This window comes from Gallinula chloropus (assembly GCF_964237585.1).
Source record: "Gallinula chloropus genome assembly, chromosome: 5".
NCBI lineage: Eukaryota > Metazoa > Chordata > Aves > Gruiformes > Rallidae > Gallinula > Gallinula chloropus.
Genome location: NC_140090.1, coordinates 69,498,676 through 69,515,220, shown reverse-complemented (window position 1 = coordinate 69,515,220; position 16,545 = coordinate 69,498,676). Strand labels below are relative to the sequence as shown.

The window sequence follows — 16,545 nt, the reverse complement described above, 5'->3', positions numbered from 1 at the left end:
GCCCATCACCCTGCAGACTGTGCAGACAGCACCTCCCAAACTCACCTAGCTTACACAGGTGAAAATGCTGCAAAGTAAAGCTGCTCCCACTCAGGCCAGTCCCTCATATGGTCTCAACTTACCAGCTGAAGATCAGCAAACTTCACAGGTGCTTAAGACCTGCACTCCACCTCACAGTGGTGGTGTGCAACACTAAAATCAGAGCAATCTCACTGTATCGTTCTGGCCCGTTCACCCTACAAGGACACTATGTCCACTCAGCCAGAGGCTATGGGTCCTGTCAGGGATCTGTGATGCAAAGAAGAGATTGCTCCAAAATGTTTAGTGATCACTAAATCACACCCTTTTAAGAGAGGAACTCAGCTGGGACCTTACCAGATTTCACAAGTTGACAAGCAGCTCCTGTCATCCTGATGAAAAGTGAGAAGACAGCAGAATTGCACTGGCCCATTGTGCCAAGCACATTTCATATAAGCACCCAAAATTGGGGCTCGCAGTGGCTGAGCTATAGAGAAGCTATAAAGAAGCTATACTTTCTGAAGACTGAGGAATCTTGTGGCTGGGCACTGAAAAAACCAGGCTGCCCCAATTAATCCCGCTTTGATCCCACCCTCCTCTGCTGCCAGAGACCATTGCAGTCTCTCTGCATGCACAGACGATAACAAAGCTGTGAAGCCGGAGGGGTTTGCTCTGCTCAGTGGCATTAGCACATCAGCCCAGCAGGTTCACAAGCCAGCGCTGTGCATTCAGAGCAGCCAAACACTTTGCTCTCCATGGCAGAGGTTTCAGTGAGTCTGAGGCAAAGATGCATATACCAAGAAATGCATCACAGGCACAGGTACCAAATAACTTGGAGGGAAGCTGGGAAAAGGTAGTAACAAACATGACCCAAGAGGAGAGAGCCCAGGAGTTCAACACAGAGAATTTCTACCAGTAAGGAAATGCCATTAGGCCAAGGAAATGGAAAGCCTTGAAAGCTGGCATGGGTGAGAAGGCACACACAGACATTCATAATCCTTAGAGAACCTTCCTACATACACTTCCTAGCACACTTCAGTACCAGAATTGCAAATACTACTTCTGAAAATTTTCCTTCCCTTTTTATCTCTGGTGTCTATTCTCATGGCAATGTTTGCAAAGGGGCCGTATCCTCAGCTCTGCCTGTTAGGAAATCCAGGAAGGATGGCACAACTGGCATTTCACTACATTTACTCTAGCTTGATTCTGCTTCTTGGGCCTTACTTCATGGCATGACACACCAACTCTTTTGGTCATGGACATGCTCCCAATGCTGAAAGGCTTCTAGGAAGCTTCAGTAGACGAATGGGCACTGCTTAGGAAGTGTACAGGTCCTGCACTATCCACTCTGGACAGCTCTGGTCCCCATGCACAGCCTCTGTTCTACACTGCCTGAGACCAAGGCCGGACACTGGACCAAGCCAGCACAAAGAAAGGACCACCATAGTTAATGGGAGTCCAGCATCCCCCAAAAGAGACCACAGATGCTGCCCACAGGACAACCATGACTGTGAAATAACTTCTATGAGTAAAACAATTATATAAGGAAGATAGAACACTTGAGCTTCTAATAGCATTGAAGATGTATTTTTAGCAACTTTTACCTCCTAGTCAAACTCCCTAGCTCTTGTACCATTTTCAACAATTCATTCTGTTAGGCCATCTTCATTACCACATGCTTGTCATATCCTGTCCTATAATAAATCAAGAGAAATAAAATTTAACATGAAATGGCCCATATGTCATGATTCATTGGATGCCTCAAGTGCCAAAGGAAACTTGCTTCCATGAGTTTAAACATAGTATTTATTAAAGAATCAGTCCTTTAAGCCTCACTCTCCTACTCCTCTGTCTCAACTAGTTTGAAGATGCTCTCCAGTACTTCTCTTATTATAACGCTCTTAAAATCCCATGGGCTACTTCAGTCCAGCTCTAGCTAGCCAGATTTCTCATTCGCCAGATTCCCTGGCAATCTATGCACTGACAACAGGCAACTACTGAAGGGAAAAGTGAAGGGTGCTTACACAGGCACATAACTCTACACACACAGAGCCGAGCCAGAGATCACATATAGGAAGGGGTTTCAAACCTGGGAAGCTCCGGGGGAATGTCCTTTCCTTCACCCTGAACAGCAAGTGGTATCATGGAAGGTGGGAGACTGTGTCCTCCCTGCACTTTACAGGGACTCAGTTCATCCTGATCCAAAGGTGCAGGGGAGACTGACAATACCACCCATGGACCAGCACGAAGGGCAGCATACGGATGTTTACAGGAGGAACCCAAATGAACAGCATCATTGTAAATGCCAGCCACCATCAGGAACAATTTAGCTTGACAGTTGTAGCAGAAACTGTCACCGCACTGAGGCATCACTGCCAGAAAAATCACCAAATGAGAAACTTGCATGTTTCAGGGATCCCCTAGGGCTGCTGGGCATACACCATTTACACTGTCATCTCTGATTCATCCATCACCCGGTTCCTGCAATCAAGCTGTGGAAAATTGTACCTTTGGAATAAATGAATCTGCAATTGCAGATCATACAAGACAAAAGAAGCTCTTATCTAACCTCTCTCAGCAGCTCTCGAGGTTTCTATATATTTTGTGGTGCCTATATTTAAAGTATTTATCCTGTTTAATTCAAGCTCTAGGTACCTTCAATCTACCATACGGAGCAGGGTAAAGAAAAAAACAAAACCAAACAAAGCACACAAAAACCTAGCAACAATAATCAAACCCAATCCAAATCAAAAACTTTGGTCAAGAAGTTACCAAACTTGATATAATGTAATTTTAATTCCTGAAGTTAACCGATGTTCCCAGTGGTGGTACAGGATAATTTGTATGGCACAGGAAAAATAGAGCCACTTCCTCCACGCAGTCACTAGAGGTAAAACAACTCATCTGGCAAGGGAACATCAGACTCAAATTTGCAGCAGAAGTTTCAGGTTTGTGACATTTGTGCCGTTGGGTATGTCTGCATAACTCTTGTGGACTTGCACTGAAATATGAAGAAATCAACTGGCCTGAAGCAGCTACTGTGTTAGAGGACAAAACCAGAATCCTGTTTTCACTGAAAAGCTTTTGATGACATTACTGTTCTCTTACTGTATGGCAGGAAAGTTCCCTTGGGTACAGTATATATTGCTAGTGTTATTTGTACGTGCTGTTATCTCTTAAACACTGCAAGTATAAAATGCTACCAAATCTACATTCAGATGGTTTATGATCACTGACCCTCTGGCCCAAAGTAGGAGGCTGTGGGAAGGATCAAGTTTTCCTCCTTTTGCACAGAATCCCAAGGATTTTCTAAAAAACTTTTAAGTTTGGGGGGTTGTTTGGGTTTTTTATCAATTGTCCTCTCAAAAATATCACCCTTCATTTTGGTGCCTCAGATCCTCCTTTTATCATACCCACAATACTCTGGATGTGCCAAAACTTTACTGCATCATGCCCTAACTTTCATTTTATAACCACCCATGGTCCTATAAAAATCAATTGAACACAAACCTAAAGAATTTTACTACACTGGGAGAACTTCTTGTAACTGCCACAAAACTGCTGTGGGGCTTCTACTGCAAAAATTCAAACACGCACACAAGTGTGTGCATGTCCTATAGAAAAAGGCCACCAGCCTTCTCCCAGACAACCTATATGGAACACCAGTTTGAAACAAGCACCAAAATGCAACTGCTGTGCCACATTTGCAATGATGATTAAAGATCTCTCTTAGAAGCACGAGTGGCCCACAACAGAACTGTGCCATAATCAGGAGATTATGAAAATCCTGTCTTCCTTCCTACCTGTTTTTCTTTTTTTTTTTTGTGAGATAAAGCTTCTAACTGTAAGGAAGCATTTAACAAACATGATTCCCAACCTTTCCTCAGTCACAGAAGCATCAAGAGAAATACAACTGAAATTATTCAAAAACCTTCCTGGTTTTTTTCTCTGCCAAACTCATGACTTTCAAAGGACCGATTCATGACTTGTAAAAGGTTGATATTGCTAGTTCTGAGGTGCTAGACCTGAAAATCCAGGCAGTGACCTTCTTTTTCACCACTGAAGCAATGAGCACAAAAAGCTGAGCTACCTACTGAGTTACCATTGAGTGTATGGGAAATTTGAATCGCCTGTGCCTATTGGGGGAACAAAACACATTTGTTCCTCTTGCACCTTTATTTCCCAGAATAGTATTGATTACATGCAGTTTCTTTCAGTAAAGGGGAAAAAAAAAAGGTGAATTTTCATGTATCAAGGTGAACAATGGAAATAAACATTTGCCTTAACATAAGCAATAGCTTGCACACGGGCAGATGAGCCCAGGGAATCTGCATCTCTTAACAGGCAGATTTTAGTGGGAAAAAACCCAACACCCTGTACAGTGGAAGGAGTAAACTACATCTATCTTGCTTTCTGTGACAACAGAATGCTATACATGTTTTCAGGCCAGATCCTCCAGTGATGTAAATCAGCATTTCCCTGCTAAAATGAATGGACTCACACTGAATTTCAGCTGCTGCCTGTGTGATTGCACCCATCTGTTTTAAACCAGCTCAGGTGTGGTATTAGATCAGAACACGGTCCATTTCCCCACCGAAACCAAGCACTGGAGGCTGGGGTGGTTTGTAGCAACTCACAAAGGGGAGGAGAGAGACATAAAAAACCCTATTTGCAAAGGGCAATCTGAGACAAAATCCGGGCGACGTACCAGCTTCCAGTATTACAGAAATCTGTCTCGCACAACAGCCACTGAATTATTTGAAATTAAATATATGAGCTTTTAAGCAGGCTGCTGTGCTACAATGAAAAATAAAGGCCCTCTCTGCCCTGTGGTACGTCTACAATTACAGCAGCTGCTGATGTGACATTCCCATGAGGCCCGTACCCCAACCAGCAGAGCCTGAAGACGGGACAGAAGAGCTTGCAAGAAGAGGAACTCCTGCAACATTTCTATAGGGATGCCTGAGCAACTGCAAAGGAACATGTTTCAGGGACTCTAGGTAATGTTGCAGTTCTGTCACTAGTTAGCTGGCTAACCTTGCATAGCTCACTTCACTTTCCCTCCAGTTTGCTCTCTCACTGCCTCTGCCCCTGTGTTGGCAATCACCACGCTTTGATTTCCAAGCCATTTAAATACCCCTTGCGTGGCAGTGGTAGGTAACATGACCAGGACAAGACTCTGGCAGCACTGGCACTGCTGGGTAAACCAGATGATTCCTTCTGGTCACAGCAGAAAGGGACCTAATGAGAATGGCGAGGTGCAAAACTGACCAGGGCATTTGGGGATTTACAAAATCAGGTTCTGCTTCACACAAGTGTGGTAGAGAGGAAATGTCAGCTCTTGCCTGCTCCTTTTCTGGAGTTTCTCTTTCTTTGGCTATCAGACACACATGTGTCAGTGGTATAAGAAGATTTTGATAATATACTGGTAGAGATAAGATATAATGAGTGTCCTGTCAAATGAATGTGACATGCTCAGCAGGAAAGCGCTATGCAGATATTGCTTTCATGGCAATAGACTCCCAGTGAAATCAAGTCACAGATGCTCTGTATGTTCGAGGGCCAGCCTGTAGCAGCATCTGATGACCTGACTGTGCCCTGCACATCCTCAATTGCAATGGAAAGAATAGCTACAAGAGCAGTAAAACAGCAACAGAGACTTTGGTCCTTGGCACTGCCAACTACAACTGAGCCTCTGCAGCAGGATCAGCACTGTACAATTCCTGAAGGTTCCCCTCCCTGGATGGTTCACATAGTTCTCTTTCCAGGTACTAACAATTTTTTTCAGGTTATGCCAGAGGTTCAGCAGTTACTAACAGGAAGCCAAAACACCTCTGCCTTCAGGAAGGCACGGACAGCAAGCCACAGCCTGCTGTACCCAGGCCTGGCTGAGAGCTGCATGACACACAGCAATCAATGTAGCCCTTGAGAAGTACCTCGCAGACTGTCCAAGCGCTTGGTTCCTGGTGATATAACAAGTAGGCATGCGCAGGTGCATTCATGGGGGGAAAGACTGTACCATCCTCAGCACCATCCATCCAGCTGGCAGCCTAAAGGACATTGGTCAATCCCATCTCAAACATCCAGCTTTGAGGACATTAAAGAAGAAAGTATTAAGTAGTCTACTGCCATCCTAATGTGCAACACTTCAAACAGCAAGGTCTTGTATTGTCAAGGCAATGTGCAAACACTAATTAATGCCATCATTACCCAGACAGAAAGAATAGTCCCTTGTTGGGCAGGCTTCCAACAGTTCTCTGCTGCCTGATCACTGACAGTAATGGGAGCTTCTGAGTCCCAAATGCTTCTGGATAAAGCATGACCCTTCTTAGTTAACAAAACATAACAGCTCTTAATCGCCATCTTCCAGAAAGCACTCTTGGTCTGAGGGAATTAAATTGTGCCCCTCTCTATTGAATTCTACATGCCCACCAACATAATTTCAGGTGCTGGCAGACTCACCTTCCCAGAGCTATGGCTTTAACGTCCTGAAGCATTAAAGATGAGAGGACAGCAAAACCCAAAAGAGTGAAACTACCTAATGCCCCAGCATTAAAAGCCCATACACAACTCCAGTGTCTTTGCAGGCACTTTGCAATAGTGAAAGCCTGTCTGTAGAATCATTTCACACCCTAATGTGTAAAGGCTTACATACTTACTGACTTTAATACACAAAAGCATTTATGCATAATCTTAAAATTAGACCCAGGCTAAACCATTTGGCTGCTCTGAGGTACAGGTTGCCGTTTTTCTATTAAGTTCTACATTTTATATGTAGTTCAATTAAAAATGAAAATTTCATGACAATTCACTCAAGTTTGTGTTCATCATCACAGGCTCCTCTCCATTACTTCAGCTGTGGTATTGAGTTTCGAAACTCAAACACTACACTGAGTGAATCCAATGAGAGGGCAAAGGACACCAGACTGAAGCTTTCCATGGTGAACATCAGCAGACATCTGCACAGAGTCAACAGCTGAAATGTGCAGTTACTTCAGTTGAAAGTGGTATCATCTATAATTCTGCTGAATCAGGCAAATAATGAGACAGAGCTTTGAAAAACAATATTGAAGGCAAAGAAAAAAGGGGAGGAGGTGCAGGGTGGGTGGAAAGAGAAGGAAAGCAAAGGGAAAAGAAAAAACAAGGCCAAAAAAATTCTTCTGAATTCAACTCATTTCACTGAAAAGCAAGCTGGTAGGTAACTCACATCTACACAAATGAATCCTCATAAACAAAAGACCGGGAATTCTATCTTTGCTTGCACGTCTTGTTTGTTCTCTCATCCAGGCTGGGGGTTATTGTGAACTGTAGGCATGATAGCAGGAGCTAGGAAACTTAATGCTTTTTGTTGCTTTGATCATATTGGAATCATATCCCATGTAATCCATTTTGCACACATCCAGACAGCAGTGTTGGTTTCAAGTCCCCTAATCTCAGGTAATACAGCAAATACTTACATCTCAGCAAAGGAAATTACTTCTTTGACAGCCAGTAGAGGCCTAGTCAATACAAACGAGTCCAAGGTACAATTTACCTCATCCTAAAATAGTCACCTACATCTGCTTCCAGAAATCGATCAACACTATTCAGTAGATCACCACCAACTATGTGCAGCCTCGGCACCTACTACAGTTGTGCACTGCTACATTTTAGACCTCCACAGCCAGGCAAAATAAATCATGTCCCAGTGTTCTTTTTCTTCGGCCTTCTTCATTCCTTCATGTTTATGCCCACCTGCTATATTTATAACCACCCCTCGGCCCACTTAAGCTCCAGATAAAATCAATATACAGCCATGATTTAGCATGGCCCAGGAATAAACCACAGGATCCTTGCTCTGTTACACAATAAACTAGGTTCCTTCAGCAGAAGAGCACATTTAAGCATCAAATGTGTTTCGCTCCATTTATCTCTATATTTTCCTTTCAAAGTAAAACCTGTTCATGAAGTACCTATAGCATAAATAAAAAGCAACAGGAAAGTCTGTTCTGGCTAAATCAAGTTTCACCAGCAGTTACTTCCTTTTTGCCACCACAAATCATCACAAGCACAAAGTTCACTATTTTGCCAGGACAAAAATTCATTGGGCATTTCTGAAGTAGAGCCAGGGTTGCATAATTTAATTTCTAATCTCCTATTAAAACTGCCAGACTTACCATAATCAAAATGATAAACGCAGAGTCATACGTCTTCTTTCCGACAGTAATGCCCATCAATATTTCAAATGCAAACAATCATGACATTTGACTTTACAAAAATTACCTGGTGCACCAACAACACTTAATTAAATCATTTAAAAACTGCTTTTGTTACATTTAATGAATGATATATTATACTGCAATGAAACATGCAGCAATACAAATACTTCACAATGCTAACAATTAAGCTCACTTCACTTATGGCAATTGACAACACAAGTGCTCCTCACTTCATTCAGTTTGTGCATTCCAAATGAACTGGTTAGCGAAAAGGGTGCTTCTTTGCTAATGAGTTTTGTAATCAAGGCATCTATTTTAATTTCAAATTGGCTAGATTGGGGGAAATTGCTGAACTAAATGACTGGTTCTAATTAGGATTATAAAAATATTCATCATGCAGCAGAATTAGCACAAGGTCTTGATTTCCCTACATTTGCATATAGCTTTAGTTTAAGAGTAGAAAAAACCCTCCTGATAAATTGTCTTCCTTTTAATGAATTGAACAAACACTATATCTGTTTTAGTCGTCCTTTCATTTAAAGGCACTGATACATATTCATGATTTGTAAATGAAGTTAAGTGATTTCGATTCTTCAGTTCATTACCATATTGAAGAAGAGACTTCTGTAAACTGTCTTTAAATATTCCCAATCTCAAGGGTTTGGTGGGGTTTTTTTTGTTTGGTTTGAGTTTTTTTAACTTTACTAACATTTTGCTTTATCTGTTTGATGGAGCCCTGCCTGCCTGGGAATGCTGCTGGCAGGTGGCTTGTCCAGCAAAGGATACATGATGTTTGTAGAACCTGATGTTCTCAGAAGAGCATTCAAAATGCAGAGAGATGAAAGGCTTATTTGTGGTTAAGTCATGGGAACAGGACTCTATCTGGGTTCAGTTTCTGACTTTGTTATAGTCCTCAGCGGTAGTTAGGCAATGAAACACTTTAATGACCTGTGCCTGAATACACTATGGATACTCTGGGGACAATGCTTTGTCTGTCAGCTTCACGTTTAATTGCAGGCTCTCTGGGGCAGGGATTGTTTCTTAATATGAATGTGTAATACAATGGACCAGTCAGCACAGTAGGGATTTCTAAGAGTAGTTACTGTAACATGGCTTACATTAAGCACAAAACACTAAGTTTTCCTTTATAGTTGGGCAACGTGCTCACTTTATTTTGTTCCTCAGTGTGATAGGCCTGTAGGAATAATTGTTATTATTGCAGCTTCCTCGATTTCTTCCCTCTTTGCAGAAAAGAATGCATTAGGTGTGCCTCTAGCCTCACTCTGCAGGGTGCTCAAATGCCAAGTGACTGGTGTAAGATAAATTTGAAAGCTGAGTGTTGTATCCATATGACTGGAACCACAGTCATCGTGCTCTTCAGCTGTCAATGAGCCATGATGAGAAATTAGCCCCAGTGTGTTCTCTCACATCATACAATGAAATGGTGATTCTACCATGAGGATCCATGTGGGAGCAGAAAGAGCTTATTTTCCTTGTTAAATAGAATGTTCATATCTTGCTAAGAAAAGCTGAGTTTTACCCAAGAGGTGCAGTCTCAGCTGCTGCTGATTAAAGGAGAGCTTGCTCGCACTTCTGACAACTACAGTTACATCTAAATTCCAGGACCAGGAGTGCTGCTGAGGACTAGGTGACAGCTCTGGGTGCCTACTGATTTATATCAAAATGAGATGTGAGGCAGACACCAACCCACCTCTCCACACCAGCCCCATACCTCAGTTCCTAAGGAGAGCAAACCTACAGGCATGGGATGCAGCCACATCTCACGCTGCACATGCAGCAGCACACACTGCTTAATTTCAGCAGGTCTGCAGTGTGCAGCTCCTGCGTTAGAAGTGCACTGTCCAACATTAAGAGTTCCAACTCAAAGTACAATATCCTCACAGAGCGGCAGGGGTTGGAAGGGACCTCTGGAGATCAGCTAGTCCAACCCCCTGCTAAAGTAGGATCACCTAGACCAGGTTGCACAGGGTCACATCTAGGTATGTTTTTAGTATCTCCAGAGGAGACTCCACAACCTCTCTGGGCAGGCTGTCCCAGTACTCTGTCACCTTCGGAATAAAGTTTTTCCTTATATTTAGACAGAACTTCCTGTGTTCCAGTTTGTGCCCATTGCCCAGTGTGGTGCTCAGAGCCCAGGCCCAAACTCCAGGGCAGAGTTTGGCATGGCAGCAGAGAGGCACTGCCTTCATGTCTCTGGCTCTCTGCTCTCTGTGTCTATGCTATTAAAAAAACCCACCAAAATTTTCCCTGGTTGTCCTCGTGTTATCTGTGATTCTTTCTGATAAATTCAGCAGTGTCTAGTCCAGATAGCCAGGGCTCTGACATGCACTGCATTCAATTTTCAGATCACAACTTGCTGCATCTCTAACAATGAAGGAATCTCCCCAGTCAGACCTGATACTGTCTGCCAGGTGCAACCTGGTGATACAGCAGAACTTTATCTTGCACACTGTATTTATCACCTCATTCAAAGAGATATTAAGAAACCTGTTTTATTTTGTTCGCTTCCTGCTGAAGATTAAGTCCTATGGAGAGAGAAGCCACTGGTTGCCAAACTTCTTGTTTACCCAGTGTTCTCAAATGCATAATGGTGTAGCTGGGGAATTTAAATTGGTCAATTATTGAATGACTCGGTCTCTCACCTGTTCCCAGTGGGTTCCCAATCACAGTTTAGCCTATAAGGAAAAAGTGGAACTGTATGTCTTGGCATAAGTTTTCTTTTTTCTCTTAACAATGATAACTTTAAATATTGTAAATCTCTCTCTCTCTTTCCCTAATATTTTCTCCCTTTTATTTTAATTATATTTACAAATAGTCATGCAAAAGAGTTGTGTGGGTTGCTGTGAAAGAAGTTTCAATGTCATTCCAAGGGAAATCCCATGGAACTGGAAACTTCTCTCCATTTCCACCTCCAGAATGATCCACTCCCCAAGAGGGTATTGGGTCATGGAAAGTTTGGCTTATTGAGAATTAGTTGGTTCCTTGGATAAACGAGACAAATTATGAGGTACTTGAAATAGTCTTGCATTTCTGATACTATTCATTCATGGCCTTCAGCCTCAGCCACTGTGAATTGCAGCAGTGAAAAATTTACCTCATCTATATGCTGGCAGACTCTGAACTTTCACAGCGCTCCAAAAAGCGGTTTCCAATACTTCCCAACAGACAATATCCTACCTTTTTTATATACTCCCCTTATTACACTTAGATAAAAGAATCATTTAAAATACCTTCCTATGTATTTTCTGCAAACACCTGTGAAAAGTGGAAGATAAAGCCCCATTTTCCCTTTACATTGGCTCCTATATCCAAGTGCCATACAGACTCTACCAGTGAGACCCAGCCTGATTTGCAGAAAAATTGGCTAGAACATTTACATGGTGTCCACTTTCTGTCAAAGGCCACAGGGGTCCATTAACAGAACGACCACGTGCACACATCAGATTGCACTATTTTATCAATAAAGTAGACACACACAAAGCTACTGGGAAGAGATCCAACATTTTCAATTCACAAGATGCAATTAATCTCCCAGGGCCTGATAATTGCACAATGCCACATGGCTGCTCAGGGGGGGAGTACACCCACCCATGCTTGCTTAAAGCCCTGCAAAAATTCCTCCTTTCTATGCTTTATATGTTGTGAGAAGACATTAGGGTCTACGGCCTTGTTACACGTTTGTGCCCACGCAAACAGATTTCTTGGCTCTGCCATACTGCATTTATTTGATAATACAAGAGAGTTAGCAAGGCAGAGGAGGGTCATAACTGGCTACAAAAATAAAGAACAGGAACGATATGCTGTGTTGACTCATAGTGAGGAAATATCCTCAATAACTCTTTGGATACTCCAAAGAGAAAAAAATGGTGGTGGCTGTGATTGGTTCTTAAATGAACAAAGTAACCAGCAGCCAAACAGCAAAACATCTTTCAGAAAGCCTGCTGATCTCCATCCCTCTCACTGAACATTCTTCCTTGCTCCTGGGAGTAGCCTCAAGCAGGAAAACGAAGGACAATAACTATCTAGGAGAGATAATAAAAGATTTGGGGACTCAACTGATGCTGTATTCATTTACTTCAAGTTATGGGAGAGGTAATATTGCGAGAAAGCCTTTGCTTTCTCAGCTATGAAGTCATATTTCAAGAAAAATTCTGTTGAGAAGAGATGGGCTCCTTCTCTTAAAGAAGGAGGAGGTCATTTCTGGACATAAGATTGCTGTGAGGTTTGGGCTTTAAACTGGAATCACATGAGACTGGTAGCAAAAGTCCAGAGGTAGGTATAGAAACAGATCCATGCAAGATATAAACTAGGGGAATCTGGTTATTCAATAAGAAGGCAGTGAGAAGAATGGTATGCCTAACTGCAGAGCATCTCACAACACCCAAACATCAAAGCTGAGAGCAAGAGGGAGCCAGAAGGAGAAGCTGGAAGCATACACTTATCATCAAAATTATACATAATAGTGGCCTAACAGTGACTGGCTGAGAAAATTCACAACTAAAATATTACCAGAGGAAGGCATCAGTTGTTCAGGAAAGAGAGGACAAGCCTTGCATATCATGGATACATATGCTTGATCTGAGGTCTCATAGCAAGCTAAGAGACCATAGGCAGATACTATTTATGTGGGTAAAAACACTACCTGGGAATATCTTCTTCTGAAAAGCCACACTTGGCCACTGCCACACTGCAGGGGGATGTGTACAGCCTGTGGTTCCCCAAGGGCGTCACAGAGTTCTACCTTACTCTGTTCATTCACTACTGTCTTAGAATAGTGAATACACCTTCCTGATTTTGGACTGTGAATACACCATCTACAATGCCAACTTGGAAGGGAAAATAGAAGTCAAAATTAAAAATACCTTGGATTTGTTTTGTTTTGTTTGGTTGGGTTTTTTTTAACCAAGTGGATAAATAGTCTAATATTGCTGTCAAACATATAGAAGTTGTCTAAAAAAGAGGAGGGATAAAAGAGTGATTAAGAAAGAGGTTTGAATCACAACCATGGAACAGGAATATCTAAAACACTGAGTATTTTTATTTTACACAAAAACTTTAATATTGTTTTCTATTCTGTTACACAAAAAAATGTTTAAATCTTTTGATCTAGGCAGTGACCAAATCAATTGTTTGTGAGGCACTAGCTGTTGGTAGTTCACTTCATTGTGTGGAACACCATATTAGGCAAAATGGATTTTTCAGATTCATCATTCTCATTAATTTCCAAGTTGACCACAGCTTGCTCACAACACCATATTATTATTTTTAACTGAAAGAAAATTAATAAAATAAATATTAATCTGAAAGCCATTTTTTAATCTGAGGAATTAAATTGAATTTGTAAAGGTGTTTACACATTCACAGTTACGGGAGGATGGATTAGATCAGAGAACAGAGAACAAACACAACAGTTGTATGAAGATGCACAAAACCTGACAAAGCTACTTAAGGATTTAGGATTTTTAGCCTAAAAGGTACTTTCTTCAGTTGCCTAACCCCTGTGTAACGGAAGGCCATGGCTGACCTCTGCTTCCCACTCAGCTGTGGCAGTACTCCTGTCTCCAGACAGGCAGGAATGTATCACACTGAATTCTCAAAAGTTTTCATCTGGGGACTTCACATAGCACCACTGCCACAATCCATAGCACAGCCTTTGCGCTTTAGCAGGACTGCCCTATAGTTCAGTAACTGCAGTGAAGCTGCATGATCCTGAGCCAGAGTGACAATTCTTTTACAGCTCCTACAAGCCAAGATGTGGCTGGGAATAATCTATACCTGGGTTAAGCAAAAGCTTTGACTGGGAAAAGCATTGCCTCCATAGTTCCACTCAAGGACAAACTTTCAACCTGCACTTGAGGCCATCTTTCTGAACACTGAAGAAAAGCATCATGAGTGGCCTTGAAGACAAAGGTAGACATAAAGGCAAAGCCTGAATTTCATGTTGCTCGATTTCCATTTGACCAAGAAACTGCAGAGAACCTCATCTTTTCTCTTACACTGTGGACAAATTTGTTCAGTTCCTGGGTAAAATCAGTGCAGCATCAGGGTGTTTCTAACCCACAGATTCTCCTTGGTTGTCTTCTGAGCAGAAGAGTACAGCTGAGGTCAGAACTCAGATGCTTTAGTTTGAAGGACCAGAAGCAAAAATGTACCTGAGCCACTATTGCTGTACGGGACCAGGGGAGCATAATTATAACCTCAAAGTCAAGTGCATGGGCATACTTTGTATTTTGGTCTCTCCTTCCAGTAGCTAACATGTCATAAAAGGTCTACAAAGCACTGGAAACAGAATGACAGTGTTTTGACCCAAGAGCAGATAGATGTTCCACACTCACCACAGCTGGATCTCTTTGCGGGTGGATACCTGTCTTCTCACATCCATGGGCACCTCATCAGATATGTACTTCTTTCAGGGCTTTGTACAAATGCCACTACAATTTAAAATCTTTGCCTCCATTTTAAAAGTGGCATCAAACCATTCCATGACATCAAATAAATAGATTGGTCTTTCTAGCCTACTTCAAAACCCCTGTTACACTGAACATCTGAGTGCACAAAACTATTTGACATTTGACTAACTCCCTCATACTGTAAGGACTTGATACTATGAAAGGAGTGTATTGACAATAGCTTTGTGCTTGCAAATGTCACTTAAGCGTCATCGGTAGCACAGCAGCAAACCACCTGGTGCCTGCACAGCATTCTGTTAACAAGGGGATGGAAAGGTTACATCTGGAAGTACAGCAGTAGTAGATTATTTTATTATACTCTCAGTAACTACTTCAGTAAAGACTTGCACTAGCCTTTCAAAATAAATTTTGCCAAATACAAGAGGCATGATGTGTTGGAAGTGTTGTCCTTACAGCTGGGACATGAGATTGACTAGTTTGCAAAACTTCAAAAGTAACTGTAAGAATTGAAAATCCCACCCAGAACACACACACACTTAACAGAATAATGCAAAAAAATTCAAGTGGCTATTCAGCACGTTTTTACGTTGGATGTCTATGGATGACAGAAACAGAAGAGAGAAAAGATAAAAATTTGGGCAAGTTTTAAGCTTTCTGAAATTTGTAACTTGATCATCCGGTCCATGTCTCAGCTTTAGGGACTGCTGTTCCAGAAGTGAAGCACATGCTCTATAGTCACAACACTTCACAAGTCACACTGCACCTGCATTGGTCAGTGACTTTCAAGACATGAGTGCTATGTAAGAGCAGGCTTACTAAGGACAAAGTAATGGAATTAAGAGCTGTCTCACTAACAGAAGGCACTGAAAAGTCACTTAAAAAGTGGCACAGAGGAGTTTGTCATATAAGCAAGTTCAGTTTGCAAGCAACTCAGCCTGAGTGCTCGATCTTCAAAACCTCCAGCAATCACCAAGGCCTATAAATCAATAGGTTTTCAGAATAGCTCCATATGTCATGTCCAATTTCAGATTCTTTTCATCTTTGGTACCATCACTACTACTAAAGTTTCAATACCCGTCATGATCACTTCATAACTCCACTCCCTTTTGCAAGTTTGCTTTGGTGTTAGTGGGTGGGGTTTGAGCACATTCAATCCTGCAAGGTGGGAGTGGCAAACCATGCTAGAATTCTTTCACGATCTCTGTAAGTGTGCAGTTCTAGACACTACCCCCTTCAACACTTGGCTCAGTAATCAATATGAATTCAATAGCTCACCTTTTGATCCAGACTGTAGGCCAAGATCCACTCCTCCTGTTTGGAGTGAAAGAGTAAGCTCTGGATATAAAAGTTCAGACGGTACTTCTGGTAGGTGGCCCCTTCATCAGAGCTGATAAGGATGCTGCTCTCAATCTCTGGATCACTAAGAAGCATGATCTAAATAGAAGAATGGTGGGAAAAGAGTGTTATTGGAAAAACGAAACTAATTCTTGTTTAAAAGTGAGGTCATACACCACTGATTCCTCATAGGTGTTTTTGGGATATTGCTCAACAATATAATCAGCTCATCGGATTTCCCAGATAGAGGGGGTTAGTGTTTCACTTCCATATTATTTGATGATTCCTTCATAGATTCATTCTGTGATTCCTTTCTTTCATTTTTATCCAGATTTAAGAAAAAAAAAAAGAAAAAGCCTAGCAAGAATGAAAAACACTCTGTTAATGTCAAAGCTGATGTTGGTTGGGTTTAGCAACTCCAGACAGGCATACCAGGCTTTCCTGGTTCCTTTCCAGTCTACCACCTCTCTTCCCAAACACAGAATACTCTCCTCAGAAGTACACAACAGGGCACTCCTGAGATTTAAGGCTCATTATTCAGCAGCTTGTAAAGCTACAAATGA

The 16,545-nt window shown here is 41.9% G+C and overlaps 1 protein-coding gene across 1 annotated transcript in view; it reads right to left on the bottom strand.

Annotated features, from left to right (window-relative positions):
• The window catches only part of SORCS3 (sortilin related VPS10 domain containing receptor 3), a gene marked incomplete at both ends in the record, with an annotated part of 300,986 nt that overhangs the window by 119,810 nt on the left and 164,631 nt on the right, over positions 1-16,545 (bottom strand). Inside the window, one exon of the mRNA XM_084265556.1 lies at positions 15,923-16,081. Coding sequence (XP_084121682.1) covers positions 15,923-16,081 — 159 coding nt within the window. The remainder of the gene's footprint in view (positions 1-15,922; positions 16,082-16,545) is intronic.